At 39.7% G+C, this 18,594-nt stretch overlaps 1 protein-coding gene across 9 annotated transcripts in view; it reads left to right on the forward strand.

The window, feature by feature from the left end:
- Positions 1–214: 214 nt before the first annotated feature.
- The window catches only part of fbrsl1 (fibrosin-like 1), a 1,024,640-nt gene continuing 1,006,260 nt past the window's right edge, over positions 215–18,594 (forward strand). For 8 of the 9 annotated variants that reach the window (XM_072240820.1, XM_072240822.1, XM_072240823.1 and 5 more), the window contains exon 1: positions 215–866. In XM_072240820.1, coding sequence (XP_072096921.1) covers positions 564–866 — 303 coding nt within the window. In that variant the 5' untranslated portion in view covers positions 215–563. The remainder of the gene's footprint in view (positions 867–18,594) is intronic. The other variant, XM_072240829.1, reaches the window with a different exon arrangement.

An 18,594-nucleotide genomic window follows, 5' to 3' on the forward strand; every position in this document is an offset into this window, starting at 1 on the left:
TCCCCGTGCTCTCGTGCATCGCGCCGCACTCCAGCCAGATCAGTCGCTGATGCGCGAACAAGCTCACGGCTGGGTCAGGGGTGGGGGGGGGTGGTGGTGGGAGGACGGAGGAGGGAATGGGGCGGGGAAAACGGGAACGCGCAGGCGCACGGGGAGGCAGAGAAAAATAGTGAAGGGGGTGGAAAAAGAGAAAAAAATCCCCGGAGCAGGCGGCACAGCGCCTGCGCGGCGTCGCTGGGTCGAAGTGCGCAAGTGCTTGGGGGCTGTAAAAGCCTTAAAGCTGGCAAGTCCTGAATGGTGTAGAGAGAAAAAAAACACACACACACAGCCGTCCCGGACCGCTGACTCGAGGATTTTCATTGCAGCAAAAAGCAAAGTTTTTTAACCTGAGCCACTTGCCCCCCTGGCTGTCTCCATGCTGGCCGCGGGCCTGCATTGTTTGGTTTCGTGAGGGAAAGGAAGAAGGAAGAGACGGGGGGTGGTGGTGTGATAATACATTTTAATTCCCCCCCTCCTCCCTTTTTTCCCTGAGGTAATTTTTTTTCTGAGGGGGAGGGAGGAATATGGAGGGCCCGCGATGCAGCGGACTGAAGCAGAGCCGGCGGTCGCGCTCTCACCGGGACCGGGCGAGGAGGAGGGAGGCAGCGAGTCGCCGAGGCGGAGGAGGCGGCCGGCCCCACAGTCCTTCGTCGGGCTCGGAGCGGGACGAGAAGCCGAGCCCTGGACAGGCGCCCGCCAGCGCGGCCCCCCCTTCCTCCCGCTGCTGCCGGCCACCCCGCCGCAAAAGGAGGGCATCCAGCTCTCAGGAGGAGGACATCATCGACGGCTTTGCCATCGCCAGCTTCACCACCCTGGAGGCTCTGGAGGTAAGAAGGAGGGGTTGGGGGTGAGTGTGAGAAAAGGCAGTCGTGTCTTCCCCCCCCCCCCACCCTCGGCTGCACCACCGAAGCTGCTCTCTACTCTCCCTCTTACATACCAGTCATATCCATACCCCTTGCTATTGACAGTCCGGACACTGCCAGTTTATTCCCTGTCTGAAAGCTCTCAGTGAGCCTTATTGTCACCTTGTTGCTATCCTTGTATTTCTTTTTCCACCCCACCCCTTCCAAAATAAAAATTCTGCACTGTTTGCAAAACGATTGGGTCAAGCTGCCACCGATTTAAAAACCTCTGAGGCATCTCTTCGTCTTACTTGATTTCTCTTTCGCTGACTTTTGAGTTCCAAGTTGATGTTGAATTGGCTGGGTGCAAAATCAGACTCTGAAAATGTTGACATAACAACTTAACACTTATTAATTCCCTCTTTACTACCCCCATCAAGCTATATGCTTAAATTGTTAACTTGTATGACGAATTGTCCTAACAGTAGGGAAGTATTAATTTTTAGGGACAGCAGAAACTGACATTTGTTTGTGTGAAGCAAAGATGGAATAGAATTTTGGATCTAGTATGATCAGTTGGGAAAATATGATTCTGTGATATCTTTCTGATTTCAATTACAATATTTTTTCTGTCCTTGGGGCATACTGTAATGCCACTAAGTTATTCAGTGTGATTTTGGATGTACTTGTTAGTACATTTTGTGCTGCTTGATGTTTTATTTCAAGTAATGGTGGGATTTGAGGAGCTGTAAGTTTTAAATGGTAATGCTCCTTGGTTGTCAATAACATTCATCTTCCCACCACATTTTCCCCATTCTCCCCACCCCAAACAAAGAAAAAGTTTGCAGGCAGTTTTGACTTTTAAATAATTTTCTACATCTATTTTTAAAATTCATTTAATTTTCTCCATGTTCTGTTCTCACCCTTTCAAACTTCTGAGGCTACTGTGTGTGCATGAAATATCAGACTTCATCTCAAATTGCCCTAAACTTTGACAGCTGTAAGGACTTATCACTGGTTGTTGGTAGTAATCAGTTTAATATTGGAGAAATTTTGGATTCCTTAGTTTAAATGGGTGGAATAATTTTGCAAGTGCTTTTGAAGTCTGGATTGAAATATTTAAGATTGCTGAAAATGTTTTATAAGCTTGGACTTGGTGTTCTTTGTCAATGTCTGAAAAAGATGCTTCATTGTCAATGTCCTGGATATAAGCCATGGTTGTCTGCAGATTTTTATTTATTAAACTCAATTTGGAAAGTTATTTATAAATGTATTTGCAAAATGTCATCAACATTATTAGTCTTTTATATTTTCTTTAAAAAACTGCAAGTGTTTAATGTGTTTCTAGTGTTATTGTGAAGTAGAATGAATTCTGTCAGTTAAATACTTCAGATGAAGTGGTATTGCTGTATGATCAGTTTTCACTCTGTCAGAATTGAGAATACACTGATATAGCTGTATTAAGCTTTGAGGGTCACAGCACAGAAATGTGTTTAAAAAGTATGTATTTGTATAAGGTGGAAAAAAAGGTCAAAACAGATTTTCTCTGAAGTGTTCTGTTTAAAGTTGTCTTCATTTGTTTTTTTTCTGGTATTTGATAGCATTACAAAAATAGTGATTTTTCATTTATTGATTCAGTTGAAGCAAATGTCAATCCCTGGTGATAGTCTGAGTGTTTAAACATCACCAGCATGGTCATTTTTGAACTGAAATATTTAATTGGGTATTTTTTTAATATAATGCTTCATGACAGATTATGAACACGTGCTTTGGTTGAAAGAAATTTAGGGAAAGTGCTAAAATAGTTTATTTGCTGTTGTGGGATGTCTTTTAAAGTTGCAGTTCATTGGTACTGGCTCTGTTGTTTATGTGTTTCATAAATAATTCGTGGGTTTAAGCTTGTACTCAGTATTAATTTGAAGATGTCTATAGGAGGTGACCAAAACACTGAATAAGGTGACCAAAAATTATGCAAGATACTTTTATATTTTTTATTGAGATTTACAGTACAGAATAGGCCCTTTCTGCACTTTGATCTGCACCGCACAATAATCCCCACCCCCCCATTTAATCCAAGCCTAATCATGGAACAATTTACAATGACCAATTAGCCTACCAACAAAACTGTCTTAATACTGTGGGAGGAAGCCCTCGCGGTCATAGGGAGAACGTACAAGCTCTGTACGGGCTTTGGTGGGAATTGAACCCTGGTCGCCTGCACTGTAAAGCTAACTAGTATGCTGCCCAACCATGTGTTGTATTTGACTAGTTTGGGGGGGGGGGGGGGAGGGTACATTTTCATGTTTCCAGATTGCCACTGCTGACAGTTCCAAGTTTACTGATGACCTTTGGGAGGGCAATTTGCAAACACTGCTTAGAATTCTATCTAATCTATACGGTTACATTATCATTGTTTTAAAATCTGCTTTTATTTAGCAGTGAGGTGTGTAGAGCAAATGACGCCTCTATGGGACATTGTTTTGAGATACATTGCCTAGCAGAAAAGTGTTCTGGTAACTGTTTTGCAGATGTTGCATGTTGTATGATCTGGCAATCCTACTTGCTCTTTGCAGGAATTGCTGAGTAGATACAGAATATGTCAGAAAAGTTCCATACTTTCAGGGGATTTTCCACTGTACATTCCCTGATGACAGTTATTGTAGTGTTTCATTTGTTAATTTGGTTTTCGCTTTGGCTTGGTAGTACTTTTTTGTTCATTACAAAAGTTTTAAAAAATCTAATCTGATTGTACTTTGTTACATTGGTATAATTTCAGCAGAAATTGACATTGTACAAGGATAGGGACTAAGGCCTTTTAGCATTTTGACTATTTGATAATATGTCCTGTCTCTATAAAAGATTTCATCCTTGATGCGCCATGAGACTTTACAATATTGGCGACCGGTATTCATTTCCCACTGCTACCTATAAGGAGTTTCTACATTCTCACTGTCACTGCGTATGTTTCCTTTGGGTGATCTGGTTTCCTCCCACAGTTCAAAAACATACTGGTTATTGTAAATTGTACCCTGACTAGGTTAGAGTTAAATAAGAGAGGTTGCTGGACAGTTTGGCTCGAAGTTGCTGTAAGGGGCTATTCTGCACTGTATCTCTATAAATAAATAATTCTTGATTGACCAGGTTGCAGCTTTTGGGAGATGGTTTTACATTCCATCACCTTCTGGACGATGGTTTTGAACTTTTTTTTTGGTGCACTGTTAATTTTTCTCTCAAGTGGCATGGATAAGCTTTGGCTAGATTTAAACTTGTCAGCATAAAAGGTTATGAAACTGTTCATTGCATTTATATGACCGATATACATGAGAACAATCATGTAAAAATAACAATCATTGATTGTGTCGTAATAATTATTTTTCGCTGTTACTATTTCTGTGTTCTGTCAAAATCTAAGCCTGGAGTAAATTATAGTTGAAGATGGATTTTGGGACTTATTGGGCTGTATAGAGTTCCACTGCAGTTTTACATTTTTAATCATGTAAAACTTTTTGGCAATAGTTTGTAGAATTTTCTTCATAGCTGGATTAGAATTTAGAATTGATGCTTACAGTATTAACATAGAACAGGTGTCGATTTTGAATTGGAGTTGATGAACAGAGTGTAATTACATTTTGTAGACAATTGCTGTAGATTTAAATACATTTTGATACAGTTTTCCACACGTGAGCTGAAACTGTGAAAATGCATTGGTTTAAAGTGGGCAGCATGCGGTTATTCCATCTAAAATGTCCTTTTTAGAACAAAAATCTCCACAAGTAGTCCCTTCATATTCCAAAATGTCGATGATTTTCTGCAAGTTGATATTTGACCATTGGGTTCTCATTCAGCAGTTCTAACTGGAAAAGATGTAGAACTTTTACAGTTTTTGATTGTGTGTTTGACTTGGGTTAAGTGTTTGTTTATTGATTTAGCTCCATTTTAATCTTGGTTTGTGTGGTACTGCAGTTTGTTCAGTCAAATCATTACTTGTATTTGGGTGGTATTGCACTTTAATATAACATTAGAAGCAGCAGTCGGCTCTTTGGTCTCTGTCCCTGCTCTGCTAGTTGAGAGATTTTATTTCAGTAACACTTCCTTGTACAATCCTGTATTTCTTGATGCACTTGATATCTAGAAGCCAATCCATGTTTCACTGGAATATATACAATGACTGAACCCCCTCTGCCTTCTTGGATAGAGAATTCTTTAGATTCACGATGTTCTGAGTTACACTTATTTCTGTAAGGAGTGGGCAATTCATTATTTTGACGCTGGTTCTCTGCTCCTAGGTACAGTACTTCATCCAGGCATCTGATCCTATTTGCCTCTTAAGAACTTCTAAGCTCCAAGACTATTGGGTGTTTATTTTGTCTTTTCTGGTGTGGGTAGTGGGGGCAGGGTGACAATCCCCTCATACTAGAAGTGTTGGTGACTCAATATTTGAGACGTGCTCTCCTCTGCAGCATGATATATTTGCAGCAAGGTATCTTGTACTTGCTAACTTGTGCAATAAAATTCTTTAAACTGGATTGCCTTCCATCTCTTGTGAACATTGCAAATCTGCAGGGTTTTCCAACCTGGGGTCCGTGGCATAATGGTAGGGGTCCATTGCATAAAAAAGGTTGTGATCCCTGCTCTGAAGCTGTGCAAGTCACAGCCTCCTAATCTGAAAATGATCATTTTTGACTAGGATGACTGTTTTTCTTTTATACAACTCCATGAATCTATGAAAAGGACCACCTATCTTCTTTCTCCACCCCCCCCCCCCCAAAAGATCTCCACCATCACAGAACCCAGTCCACAGCTGATTTGATCTACTCTGGGTGATGCCAAGAAATACCTGTGAGCACTGTTTGTAAAGGCAACGTCCCAGCTGCAGTACTGAAGGTCTGTGTTATAGGTCTGGCTGTGCCTCCAGTGAGCTGTTCCAGAATAGTTACCACATTGGCATCTAATGGATTATGTGGAAAATTGCCCAGGTTTGTCTTGTTTACAAAAAGAAAGGATGAATCCAATATGGTTGATTACTACCTAATTGGTCTAGTCCCAACCCTTAGCAAAGTGATGGAAGCTGTAGTCATTGCTGGTAAATGGCACTAATAGCTCATTAGAGCCTGTCTGAATTTTGTCAAGCCCATTCTGCTGGAGTCCTCATTGCAAACTTGGTCCAAACGTATATTTGCGGTGAGATATAAGTAACTGCTCTTGACATCAAGGCAACAATTGATTGAATGTAGTATCGGGGGCCCTGGTGAAAGTGAAGTCATTAGGCAGAGAGCGATTCAGGAACAGCAACTTCCCCTCTGTCATCCAATTTCTGAATGGACCCATGAACATTAGCTCGCTTTTTTATTTCTGCTTTTGTGCTACTTGTTTAACTATTTGATATTATATATAATACACATAAAACTTGAATTCAGTTATTTTTCTATGTTAGTATGTATTGCATTGTACTGCTGCTGCAAAGTTAATAAATTTCATGACATATGCAAGTGATATTAAACCTGATTCTGATCAAGGAAAATCTGCTCCATAGTTGGAAATATACCTTGCACAAAGGTATATTGGAGGTTGTTGGAGGTTAATCATGTCCAGGGCATAACTGGAGGAGTTCCTTGGGGAAGAGTTCTGGCCCAACATTCTTCAGATATTCATTAATTGCCTTCCTTCTGTTATAATACTGGAACTGGGGACACTTGCTGATAATGTCTGTCATAACTCCTCAGCAAATGTTTGTCCCTGAATGGCATTATCTGTTTGAAATGGATGACACTCAGGCATGTATTGTTAAGCCTCAGAATCAGGTTTATTATCACCAGCATGTGACGTGAAATGTGTTAACTTAGCAGCAGCAGTTCAATGCAATACGTAATCTAGCAGGGAGAGAGAAAAAAATAATAAAAATTATAAAAATAATCAAGTAAATCAATTATGTATATTGAATAGATTTTTTAAAATGTGCAAAAACAAACACTGTATATTTAAAAAAAACAGTGAGGTAGTATCTAAAGTTTCAATATCCATTTAGGAATTGGATGGCAGAGGGGAAGAAGCTGTTCCTGAATCACTGAGTGTGTTCCTTCAGGCTTGTGTATCTCCTACCTGATGGTAACAGTGAGAAAAGGGCATGCTCTGGGTGCTGGAGGTCCTTAATAATGGATGCTGCCTTTCTGAGACATCGTTCCCTAAAGATGTCATGGGTACTTCATAGGCTAGTGCCCAAGATGGAGCGGACTAGATTTACAACCTTCTGCAGCTTCTTTCAGTCCTGTGCAGTAGCCCCTCCATACCAGACAGTGATGCAGCCTGTCAGAATGCTCTCCACGGTACAACTATAGAAGTTTTTGAGTGTATTTGTTGACATGCCAAATCTCTTCGAACTCCTAATGAAGTATAGCCGCTGTCTTGCCTTCTTTATAGCTATATTGATATGTTGGGATCAGGTTAGACCCTCAGAGAACATTGACACCGAGGAACTTGAAGCTGCTCACTCTCTCCACTTCTGATCCCTCTATGAGGATTGGTATGTGCTCCTTCGTCTTACTCTTCCTGAAGTCCACAATCAGCTCTTTCGTCTTACTGACGTTGAGTGCCAAGTTGTTGCTGCAGCACCATTCCACTAGTTGGCATATCTCACTCCTGTACGCCCTCTCGTCACCACCTGAGATTCTACCAATGATGGTTGTATCGTCAGTGCCAGGCTATGGCCTTCCTCAACAACTGGTACTGCAATTGTCGAGTCCCCCCAAATGTTCATATTTTGTGGATCACCCTTGGTCAGGAAAGCAACTAGAGCAGTCACAAATACTATCTACTAGAACAGGCCAGAGGCCTACTGTCTTGTAGAATATGATGTGCTTCTTTGAGGACTTTGTCCATCTCTTGTGGCTCCATACACACACCTACTTGGTCCTCTCAGGGCTCTATTCTCTCTGGTTACTGTTTTCTGTTATAAGATTATAATCCAGTTATTATAATATGAAATTTTTGTCAGGGAAGATTAAGAAGAATGCAAAGCTATTGCATGCTCCCTTTTTGCCCTCCTGACTTCCTTCTTGGGTGTACTGCTGTATCCTCTATCTCCAGGGATTCACTTAACCCCAGCTGCCTAACACCATGCTGCCTCCTTATTTCTGGCCAGGACCTGAATATGTCTTGTCATCCAAGTTTCCCTGTTCCTGCCAGCCTTCCACATCACTCTAACGGGAACATAGAAATGTTGAGCTCTCGTTATCTCACTTTTAAGCCCTCCACTTGTCAGAAGTTCCTTTGCCTACAAGCATCTGACTCTAATCAACCATTACAAGTTCCTGCCTAATAATAATGCAGCAAGAGTAGCTTTTTTTTTGTCACATGCATATTGAAGCAGTGAAAAGTATCGTTTCCAACACAGTCCAAGGATTATGCCAGGGCAGCCGGAAAGTGTTGCCACACTTCTCATGCCTACAACTCAGTAACCCTAATCTTACGTCTTTGGAATGTAGGAGGATAACCAGGTTCTTAAAGCATGTGCTATCGGGCTGCGAGGAAACTATATGATTTGGCGATATGAAACGATATTAGTCAGCTGCACCTTTCTTCATTCCCTGTCATGCACTGTTGAACTTGAACATCCCCTCCCCGCTCCGTTGGCCAGTCCGCAAGAATATTGTCGATTTTAAACCGGTCCGCAGTGCAAAAAAGGTTGGGGACTCCTGCTTTAGATGACTGTTATGGTCATCCACATCTTAGAAACACTGACAATAGAGCACTACTGTCTAGTAAGTCATGAGCTTTAAAGGCCGTAATCTTTAAACAACTGGAGATGTATTAACATGCTGATTCTGCAAAATACCCCAAGTTTATTCGTTCCTTATTCTTCCAATGTAAGCATTCCCCCCCCCCCCACCCGCCCCCGGCTAGCATCCCCCAGCATTAAATTGCCCTTTATGCTCAGTTGCCTCTGTTGGACAAGCCATATCATTCACAAGCATGATGCCAAATTCTAGAAACTGACCTTCTATTTCATGCTCTTTAATAGACCAGGACCTGAGATGATAAAAGATAAGATTTCTATCTATCTATAGTATGTATATATATCTATCTATCTATTTCAAGTGTTCTTAAACAACACAGAATGCTGGCAGAACTCAGCAAGTCAGGTAGCATGTATACAGGGGGATCAGAAGTGTTTTTTGAACTTGGTGGCGTAGTGGAGATGTGTCCCTACTAAAGGAGGTGCAAAGTGCTCCTTCCCTCTGGTCTACAGGTCTCCCTTGGGTAAGGTGTAGCAGCTGCTTAGGTCCACCTAGTCTGGGTCATGTGAAGCCATGGGGGCAGGTGGTGGATGGTTGTATCAGCATCCAGTGCATATCACAAGTCCTGGTTATGTGACCACTGATGCCAGGTAGACAATTTCTGAAGAGTACTGTATTGATAATGGCTGGGGTCACCCATCTTGTAAAGACACTGCCTGGAAGAAGGCAATGGCATATCACTTCTGTAGACAAAAAAATTGCGAAGAACAATCATGGTCACGGACAAGTCATATGTCACGCCACATGATGATGGGGGAAAATGCAACAGGAATATGCAGGAAATGGAAAGATATGGCCATTCAGAGGTAGAAGGAATTGGTTTAGTTGGGTATATGATTACTAAATTTAATTAGTTTAGCGCAACATTGTGGGGCAAAGGGCTTGTTCCCGTGTTGTACTGTTCTGTGTGATAATATATTTGGCTAGTGTGAATTCCCAGCCTTGAGTATTCTGTGGTGAAACCACACTTTAGTTGGCATTGAGAACCTTGAATTTGTGTTTCCGGTGTGTCCAAGCCCAGCGTAAATACTAGAAGGCAGGTACTGCCTTATAAGCTACTTGGTTGCCATTCCACTTGGACTCCCGACCCATTTGGAGAAGTTTTTGTTTCTGCATTGTTGACTCCTAACCCACAGAACTAGCAGAGCTGAGATGTGATCTGACTGATTTAAAGAATAACCACCAATTTCCCAACCAACTAGTGTTGGGCTGACTGACAATTCTTTCTTCCGCCCACTCCCCTATTGTAAACCTGCCCCCCCATACACACTTTTCAAAAAAAAAATATTGAGTTACATTACATTTGCTACCTTCTGATTTGTGAGAGCTGTTCTGGAACCTGTAGAATTTTAGAATTTGACCAATTTTCCCAGTCATTTCAGTATCTTTAAATGGGGTGAGGTTGGCCTTTCACTCCCATTAACCTAACCAGCACTTTATGTAATAATGTCTTTCAGTTTATCTATCCCATGCCTGTTTTGAATGTCTTTCTAAATTTTGAAAGACTGATTTTTTTTTTTGCACATAGCAAATGGGGAAGGGGATGTTTGTATTTCTTTGAATGGGTTGGTTCCACAATTCTTTGTTTCATGGCTATATCATGGGAAAGACTAATTTTAGGGTTGTATGCTGTACTTGGAATCTTATTTTCAAATCTTTTCCTACAAGTATGTTGTTATGGTACAGTTGACGGCAGTAGTTCCTGAGTTTGATTTTTTTGGGTCCAAGTTCTCCTGAAGTTGTGTGTAATCTAGTTGTAGTCTTAGTGCAACACAAAGTGTATGCACTGTTGAAAGTGTTGTTTCTTGGGTGATGGGTCAGCAATCCAAATACCTGTTTGGATTTGTTTATATGGACTCTGGTTCTTTGGGGCACATCGGAATCAGTACATTTTGGCCCAATTAAGCAGCTTTCCCAATTGGCTGAAGTTTCATGGAAATGAAGACAAACTACCTTTGTAATTGAGTAACAAATTATATATGTAAATGAAACATAGAACATTACCAATACCTATACAGTACTATAAGACTGTTGTTCGTTCCATGCAGTTATCGACAGAGGAATTTGTCCAGTATATGCAGACACCTAGTGCAGATAATGGATTTCCTTCATACAATGCTTTTGACGATTGCATCTTCCAAATCTTTTCATAGTAACATTCAAGATGATTGTCAGTGCCTTTGTAATTTCTAAATTGTTGAAAGTAGTACAATCGTTTCATTTTCACTCCCGGCCCCATTTCAGGGATATCCAAGCCTGAATACTTGAAACTGCAGTAAGCAAAACAGTTCCGAATTGTCTTGCTGCTTATTTCTCACTAGCGATCAGTGACAAAGCTCACTGCTTTTTGAACACACACACATAGACTAACACTATTTTAAAACTGTTTGTTTGAAGCATGGTGTTATCTAACAGCCACGCAAGTGCACATGACTGACGCTAGTTAGAAAATGTTTGGCAAGGGTCTTCTGTCCCAATTAACCAACAGAGTTTCTCAAATGAACAGAGGGAATCTGAACTATTTTCCCAATTTAGATTTTGTTGTAAGTGAACGACTGCCCTGATTAACCAATGGCCCAATTAACCAGAATCCACTGCATTTGGGGGAAAAAAGGTTCTGCTGCTTTATAAACAGGAAACTTATCTCTTGTACTATCACTGTTTATCCTCCATCCAACAGCTGTAAAACATAGTATCTGGTCAGTTATCACAGTACTACTGTGGAAGCTTACTGTGCTCAGATTAGCTGTCAGGTTTCCTATTATTACATCTGTGACTTCCCTTCAGAAGTATTACATGTATAATACTTTTTATTGTGAAATAAAAGCTAGTTTATCTAACTTTTCAACTAGGTATGTCTGATAAGCTGATTGGTGATATTTTTCATAGTTGGGGGTTCTCACTAGGTAAAAGAAACAAGTATTCATTTAAACATTCCATTAGGATATTTAATTTTGCTATTTTAAATGTATTGGTAGTAAAAGCTTTTCTTGTTTTTTAACATGTTGCCATGTTAATAAACCGGTGTAGGCTTGAAAATTTGAATCTTGGGACATGTTGGGCCCAAATCATAAATGTCCGATTCAGGTTTAATATCATGCAGCGTATGTTGTGAAATTTGTTGTCTTTGAAGGAGCAGTACAATGAAATACATAATAGAGAAAAAAATGGAATTACAGTAAATATATGTATTAAATAGTTAGATAAGTGGTGCAAAAATAGAAATTAAAAAAAAGTAGTGAGGTAGTGTTCAATGTACATTCAGAAATGGGATGGCAGAAGCAGAGAAGCTGTTTCTGAAGCACTGAGTGTATGCCTTTAGGATTCTGTACCTCTTTCCTGATGGTAGCAATGAAAACAAGGCATGTCCTGGGTGGTGGGAGTCTTTAATGATGGACGATGCCTTTTTGAGGCATCACTCCTTGAAGATATCCTTGATTCTATGGAGGCTTGTGCCCATAATAGGGCTGTCTAAGTTTACAGCTCTCTGCAGCTTACTTCGATCCTGTGCAGTAGCCACCCCCTCCCCCCCCCCCCAGCTCCCAATACCAGACAGTGATGCAGCCATTTAGAATGCTCTCCATGGTACATCTGTAGAAATTATTATTTGTTGATATGATGCAGAATTTGGATGCTTTAAGATCCTTTATGTACTCAGTCCTTTTCAACTTTAATTATGTATGAGAAGCGATTGGTCTTGTTCTCTTCCAGAATTTTCAAATTGAGGTCAATATGTGGACATTCTAATCTATTTGTCTAAAGGCAATAACTTAAATGTTTAAAGTGTAGCAAAATTGAATCTGTGTTTGGAATTAAATCGGGCTTGTAATTTTTCTTTCATATCTTTAGGGACAATTATATCCATTACTAATTCAGTTAGGTAACATAAGTAACTTTAGAACCTCTTGGAAACCGAATACAAAATTATAATCAAATTCCTTCTGAATATTAAATTATTTAAACTGCAAAAATTATGCATTTCACAAATTTGTAAGCCAGCAAAAGTGACCATGCAATTGCTGGAAGTGTAGGAAGCTACTGTTTAATTAGAATCAGCAGTTTCTTTGTTTTAAGCATGACTTCTTTATTGTCAGAATGCCAAGTAGGGTCTGGATTAAAACAACCTTCAGAATTAATACATGGAGTTTTGGCTGGAGTGTGCTTTGCTCCCTATAGATCATTTGGCATTAGTGGAATTAGGTTTTTATTGACATTTTTACTGGGCTTTGAGCAGTTAACTTTCATGGGATCCTGGAAGAGTGATGCCTGCTATTTTTCCTATAAAATATTTTTGTGGAGGAGCAATGAAAGAATTTTAATTGAAAGACCATTTAGAATATGAAATGTTTCCACACATTCCATTTAGCAATTTTCTCATTTCTGGTTTAAGAAGTGCTCTCCTCTGGATAGTAGTCTATCAGTAGATTATCCCTTTAGAGTCTCTGTGCTTGTTTTAAATATTAATACATTTTTGGATATTAGAAATGTAATTTGAGGCAATAAAATACTTTTCTGGCCAATCAATAACATCTAATACTTGTTGTTATAAAATAAAATTCCATTACAACCTGTTTTCTTCACTGTTATGCTAGCAAAACTTGCTGTATTGAAGTTTATACTATAAAGAAGTCATGCCTAAAACAATATTGGAGGTACTCAGCAAGTAGTTACTACTTGTGGGAAGAGAAACAGGTTAAAGTTTCAGTTTCTGGATCTTTTGTTAGAACAGGGAAATGGGGAAAACATGTCACAGTCAGAGGTTTATTGTGCAGAAACTGGCCTTGCAGCCCAACTCTATAGTTGTGTACGAGAGTATATTGACTGGCTGCATCACGGTATGGAAACACCAATGCCTTTGAATGGAAAATTCTACAAAAGGTAGTGGATTTGGCCCAGTACATCATGGGTAAAGCCTTCCCAAGCACTGAGCACATCTACATGAAATGCTATTGCAGGAAAACAGTATCCATCATCAAAGATGTCCACCACCCAGGCCATGCTCTTTTCTTGCTGCTGCCATCAGGTAGAAGATACATTGTACAAGAACAGTTACTACTCCACAACCTTCAGGCTTTTGAGTAAAAGGGGACAACCACACATACTTGTCCATCCATCGAAATGTTCCACAACCAATGATCACCTTAAGGATTCTTTATCTCAATATATTGTGTTCTCGTTATTTATTGCAATTTATTTATATTTGCATTTATACAGTTTGTCGTCTTCTGCACTCTGGTTGATCTTTGATAGTCACTGTCCTATAGATTTGAGTATGCTCAGAGTAAAATGAATTTTGGGGTTGTATATGGTGACATATACGTACTGGGATAATAACACTTACTTTGAACTTGATGCTGATTGTGATGCCTATCCACACTGATATTGTGGGATATTTTCCTGCATTAGGGCTGTATTCCTCTCTAACTTTCTTGTTCAAGTACCTGCTAGTTTTAAATTGGGGGAGAGATGGATAGGACAGAATATTTCAGAAAGTGAGGCTGGAGTTTAAGCTATTAAAGAATTTACTTGTAACAGATTAATGAAAAACTGAAGCAAAGGAATGTAAAAGCTGTCAAATGCAGTGCTGCAGGAAATGCGCAGAAGGTCAGACAGTGATAGAAGTGAAGGGCAAAGCAAACTGTTTTACTGTTGCAATACTTGCAACAAAACCGGCTATAAACAAGTGAATTTCAAAATTAAACAGCAGGGGAGCAGGCCCTTCGGGTCAACTCATCCATGCTAACTAAGTTGCCTCCCTGAACTGGTCATATTTTCCTGCATTTATCTTGTGTCCTTTAAACCCATGCAATATGCCTTGTTTGTGTTGATGTTTTAATACATGCTAACTTTGGGATTCTTCGTACAAATAATGTTCAAGTAATTTTGGGTACAATTTTTCCTTTGCTTGCAGATTAATATTTACCTGTTGATCATTAATATGTAAAAAAGGCACTGGCCCTCAGAATTATGTGATTTTATGGGTTCTGAGGCTGAGGTAGGAACTGTAGACTCTTCCTACAAATGAAGGAGCGAGATGCCTGAGGAGAACAGTATTGGTGGAATCTTTCCAGGACCAGGTTGTCTGAAGTGGGTATTTCAGCTATCCAGAGCATATAAGAGGACAGGGATAAGGATTGCCTGGGAGATCAAGAGCTTTGTGCCTCACCTGTGATCTTGAAACACCTTTTCCCTTATTGAATAGAAGATTAATGTCTGCCTTTATCAAATGGTGGTTCCCAAGTGCTTCATGTTTGCTAGTGTCAGAGCATGAGTATTTTATCGTCAGAAGTCAGTATTCAACAGGGACATGTTGATAACAGATCCGTTTTTTTTATTGTGAGTGCGCGGCCTGTCCTCTGTATAGTTCGGTGAATAAGCTAATGAAGGTTGAGAGCTTTTACTGCTAAATATATACTGGAAACTTCAATGACCTTTCTTCCTAAAGTGTAATTGCTGTAGGTTAAACAGCTTCTCATTACTTTTGAAGATTAGTTCCACTCCTGAGGAACTCTTGTTGGGGTTGAGCACGACATTGCTGCAAGAAAGACAATAAAGATGCCCTTGTTTGATGTCTGTCCTTAACTGATGAGCTCAACTGTAGACCCATCAGTTAAGATGTGGCTTGCATGTCATGAAACAAAGACCCATCAGTTAAGATATGGCTTGCATGTCATGATGAAGCAAACATGAAATTGATGTTTCTACAGGCAGACAATTTAAAAGGGCTCTTTCAGTTGCTTGTGATTTTTTTGATCTTGCGAAATAATTTTGACTCTGTAATGTTTGCTATCAGGCTTGTCATATTATTTTGTTTCCCTGGTAATGATCAGTTCAATTACTGACTGCTTTGCATTGTCATCTAGCAGAGTGAAACTTTTATAGTGATCACATTTTTAACCACCTTCAATCAATCACCTGAAAATTATTATAGGTGCATATTTCAGTTTCCTTAGCCTATGATTCTATATCCAACATTGTTCCTACCTAAACATTCCTCAAGTGAATACTTAATAGTATTGTTTTCCCTCAAATGAGCCTATTCTAATGTAAGTGGAGGAGCATCTCCAGACAATCATTTTGGCACAGCTTTTACTGTTTGTGCCTCAACTCATTTCAAAGTGAATTTATTGTTTGATTAAAAAATTGCCTGTAATTTTTGGTTTCTGAATCTTCAATGATTTAAAGATTTAATTCTGTGATGTATTTATGGGGTACTCCTGGTGTCATTTCCTAGGATATTTTTATTCTGGCATCTTTCCCTCTTCCTTTTCAGTCCTGAAGAAAGGTTTTGACCTCAAATGTCGACTGTTTACTCTTTTCCATAGAAACTGCCTGACCTACTGAGTTCCTCCAACTTTTTGTGTGTATTGCAATATGGCCTTATATTAAGGGCAGTTGTGATATCTATGCATGTGTCAAGAAATGTGTATTGTGAGGGAAAGTTTTGTTGATTTATTTACGGCATAAAACAGTGCAGCACAGCAACACACCCTTTAGTTACAGCAGCTGACCAAAATGTCAAGCCAAGCTAATCCCATCTGCCTGCATATGGTCTATAATCTCTCCTTTTCTTGCCTGTCCATGTGTCTTGTCTAATGATCCTCAAATGTTAATGTTTTATCTGTTTCCAATTCTCCTGACCATGCATTTCAGGCAACTATCACCTATTATTCTTAAATAAAACACCTTCCTTGTAAATCTCCTTTGCCCATCTCACCTTATTATAAGCCATGTTCTCCACTGTATGACATTTGTCTCCTGGAGAAAGAGACTGACTACCTACCCTATCTATATACCTTGCCTTTATACTTTGATTGTTTTGTCCATTGTCTCTTCTTCAGAGAAAACAACCTAAGTTTGTCCAGCGTCATTGTAACTAATCCAGGCTTTCTAGTGAACTTCTTTTGCATCCTGTCAAAGCCTTCAAAAACTTCCTGTATTGTGGTGACCATAACTGGAAGCATTATTCCAAATGAGGCCTAACCAAAGTTTTGTACAGCTACTTTTACTTTATACTCAACACTGACTGATGCAATACACTTTCTTTACACCCTAGCTACCTGTTGCCAATTTCAGGGAGCTGTGGACTTGCACCCCAAGATTTTGAATGTTGAACTTGGCTAGGTTAAACTTTATCTGCCTGTATGTCCGGCTGAATCGCTTGACAACCTTACACCCGATACACAATTCCGCCAATTTTCATGTTTGTAGATTTGCTAATCAGCCAATCTACTTTTACATCCAAATGAGGTATCAGCACTTAAACCACAGGTCAGACCTCTAGTTAGAATAATGTTCCTTTGCCACTGCTCTGTGCCAAGCTAACTTCATATCATGTAACGACTTGGTAAAGATTTTACTGCTCATTTTCTAGGGTATTTCATGTAATGGTTTTCTGCAGAAGCAGTGTGTTCTGGTAGTATTTGGGTCACAGTTAAAGATGAGGGATGCTTAGGAATGTTAAGTTATCCAAACAGGATGGTGGAATTGGGAGAATTGTGTAATTCATCTGTAGATTTTGTCTTTAATATTGTATGCAGTGTATGGTCTGTTATTTCTTGCTGCTGGACGATTGCATGGGAGCAGTAAGTTACACAGTATTCACCAGATCAGTATTCTGGTCGGTATTCTGATTGGCATCCCAACCTCCTGGGTTTGGCGGGACTCAAGTCATATTGACCCGAGAGAAAGGTTGGTTTCTCACTGAGTCTGTTGCCTGTGAGTGAGGGGCTAACAAGCTGCATCTCTAGAGACACCAACTAAAAAGTGGTTTCATTGTCTTCAATAATTTTCCTAGCACTTGATGTTGTGGTGTTCGCTGAGCTTGGGAATTAGCTTGAAAACTTTTCATCACCAGTCAAGGTGACATCCTCAGTTGCAGTTGTTGGTAGTTCCCACTCCCAAAGAAATTGAAAGTAGCTGACAAGGTCTGTTTTGGACAGTGAGGTGAATTGTTAACTTTATAGTGTAGCTGTTAGTGGAAACATTGTCCAAATACTTGTGATTTTCAAGTAGTACAGCCACCCCCTCCCTTATAACCATTTGGCTAATAGAAATTCGGCCTTGCAGAATCCATAACTTGCTGCCCAAAAATCAGAGATGCACAATAAAATTCACTATATTTGAAATTATACTCAAAAAAAAAAGATTCTTTTTCATTTAGTGTTGATACACATGCAGATGTTCTCACATTTTGGCAAATTACAATACCATCTCTCCTTTTTATTGGTTCTGAAATTTTGGGCAACTAGAATTTAATGGTTTTGATTTGCTTAAAATCATGTTACAGTGTAAACCCCAGTGCCACTTAGCAGATCTTTAAAATTGTGTATATGAAAGTTTCTAAACCTTGCAGTTGTTGGTTGTCTGATTGTTGGTATGACAACCAGATAGGAGCTGTGAGCTTGTGCCAGCCTGTTAAGCACAGAGTGTACTTAATAATCAATGGCTTGAAGGGAGGAAGAAACCAGCTATCGTTGGCATCTTGCATAAAATCAACACAGTATCTTACAACGTTGATTTAACAGCAAGGAAATAAGTCAATGGTCTTGTTTGTGTTTGCTCTGTCTCAAATGGCTAAGCCTGTTTTCTGTATCCCTTAAAACCTGTATCCCATTCTCTTAAACTATTAATTTGCTGTTTTAAAAAAATAATTGGCCCAGAGCTTGCACTTTTTAAAAAAAAAAATCCAGATTTCAATTTCCAGTGGTGGAGGAAGAGCTGACCTGAATTCTGTAATAGATTATTTAACTCTGATTCTATTATTATGGCCTCTTACTTTGGAGGAAGTGGCTTATCTGCATCTATTCCAGGAGTTCCCAATCTGGAGTCTACAGACCCCTTGGATCCATGGCATAAAGATCAGGAACCCCTGATCTAGCCTAACAAATATTATTTTGCGCTATATACCTTCATTAGAT

Source organism: Mobula birostris, chromosome 22 (assembly GCF_030028105.1).
Source record: "Mobula birostris isolate sMobBir1 chromosome 22, sMobBir1.hap1, whole genome shotgun sequence".
Classification (NCBI taxonomy): domain Eukaryota; kingdom Metazoa; phylum Chordata; class Chondrichthyes; order Myliobatiformes; family Myliobatidae; genus Mobula; species Mobula birostris.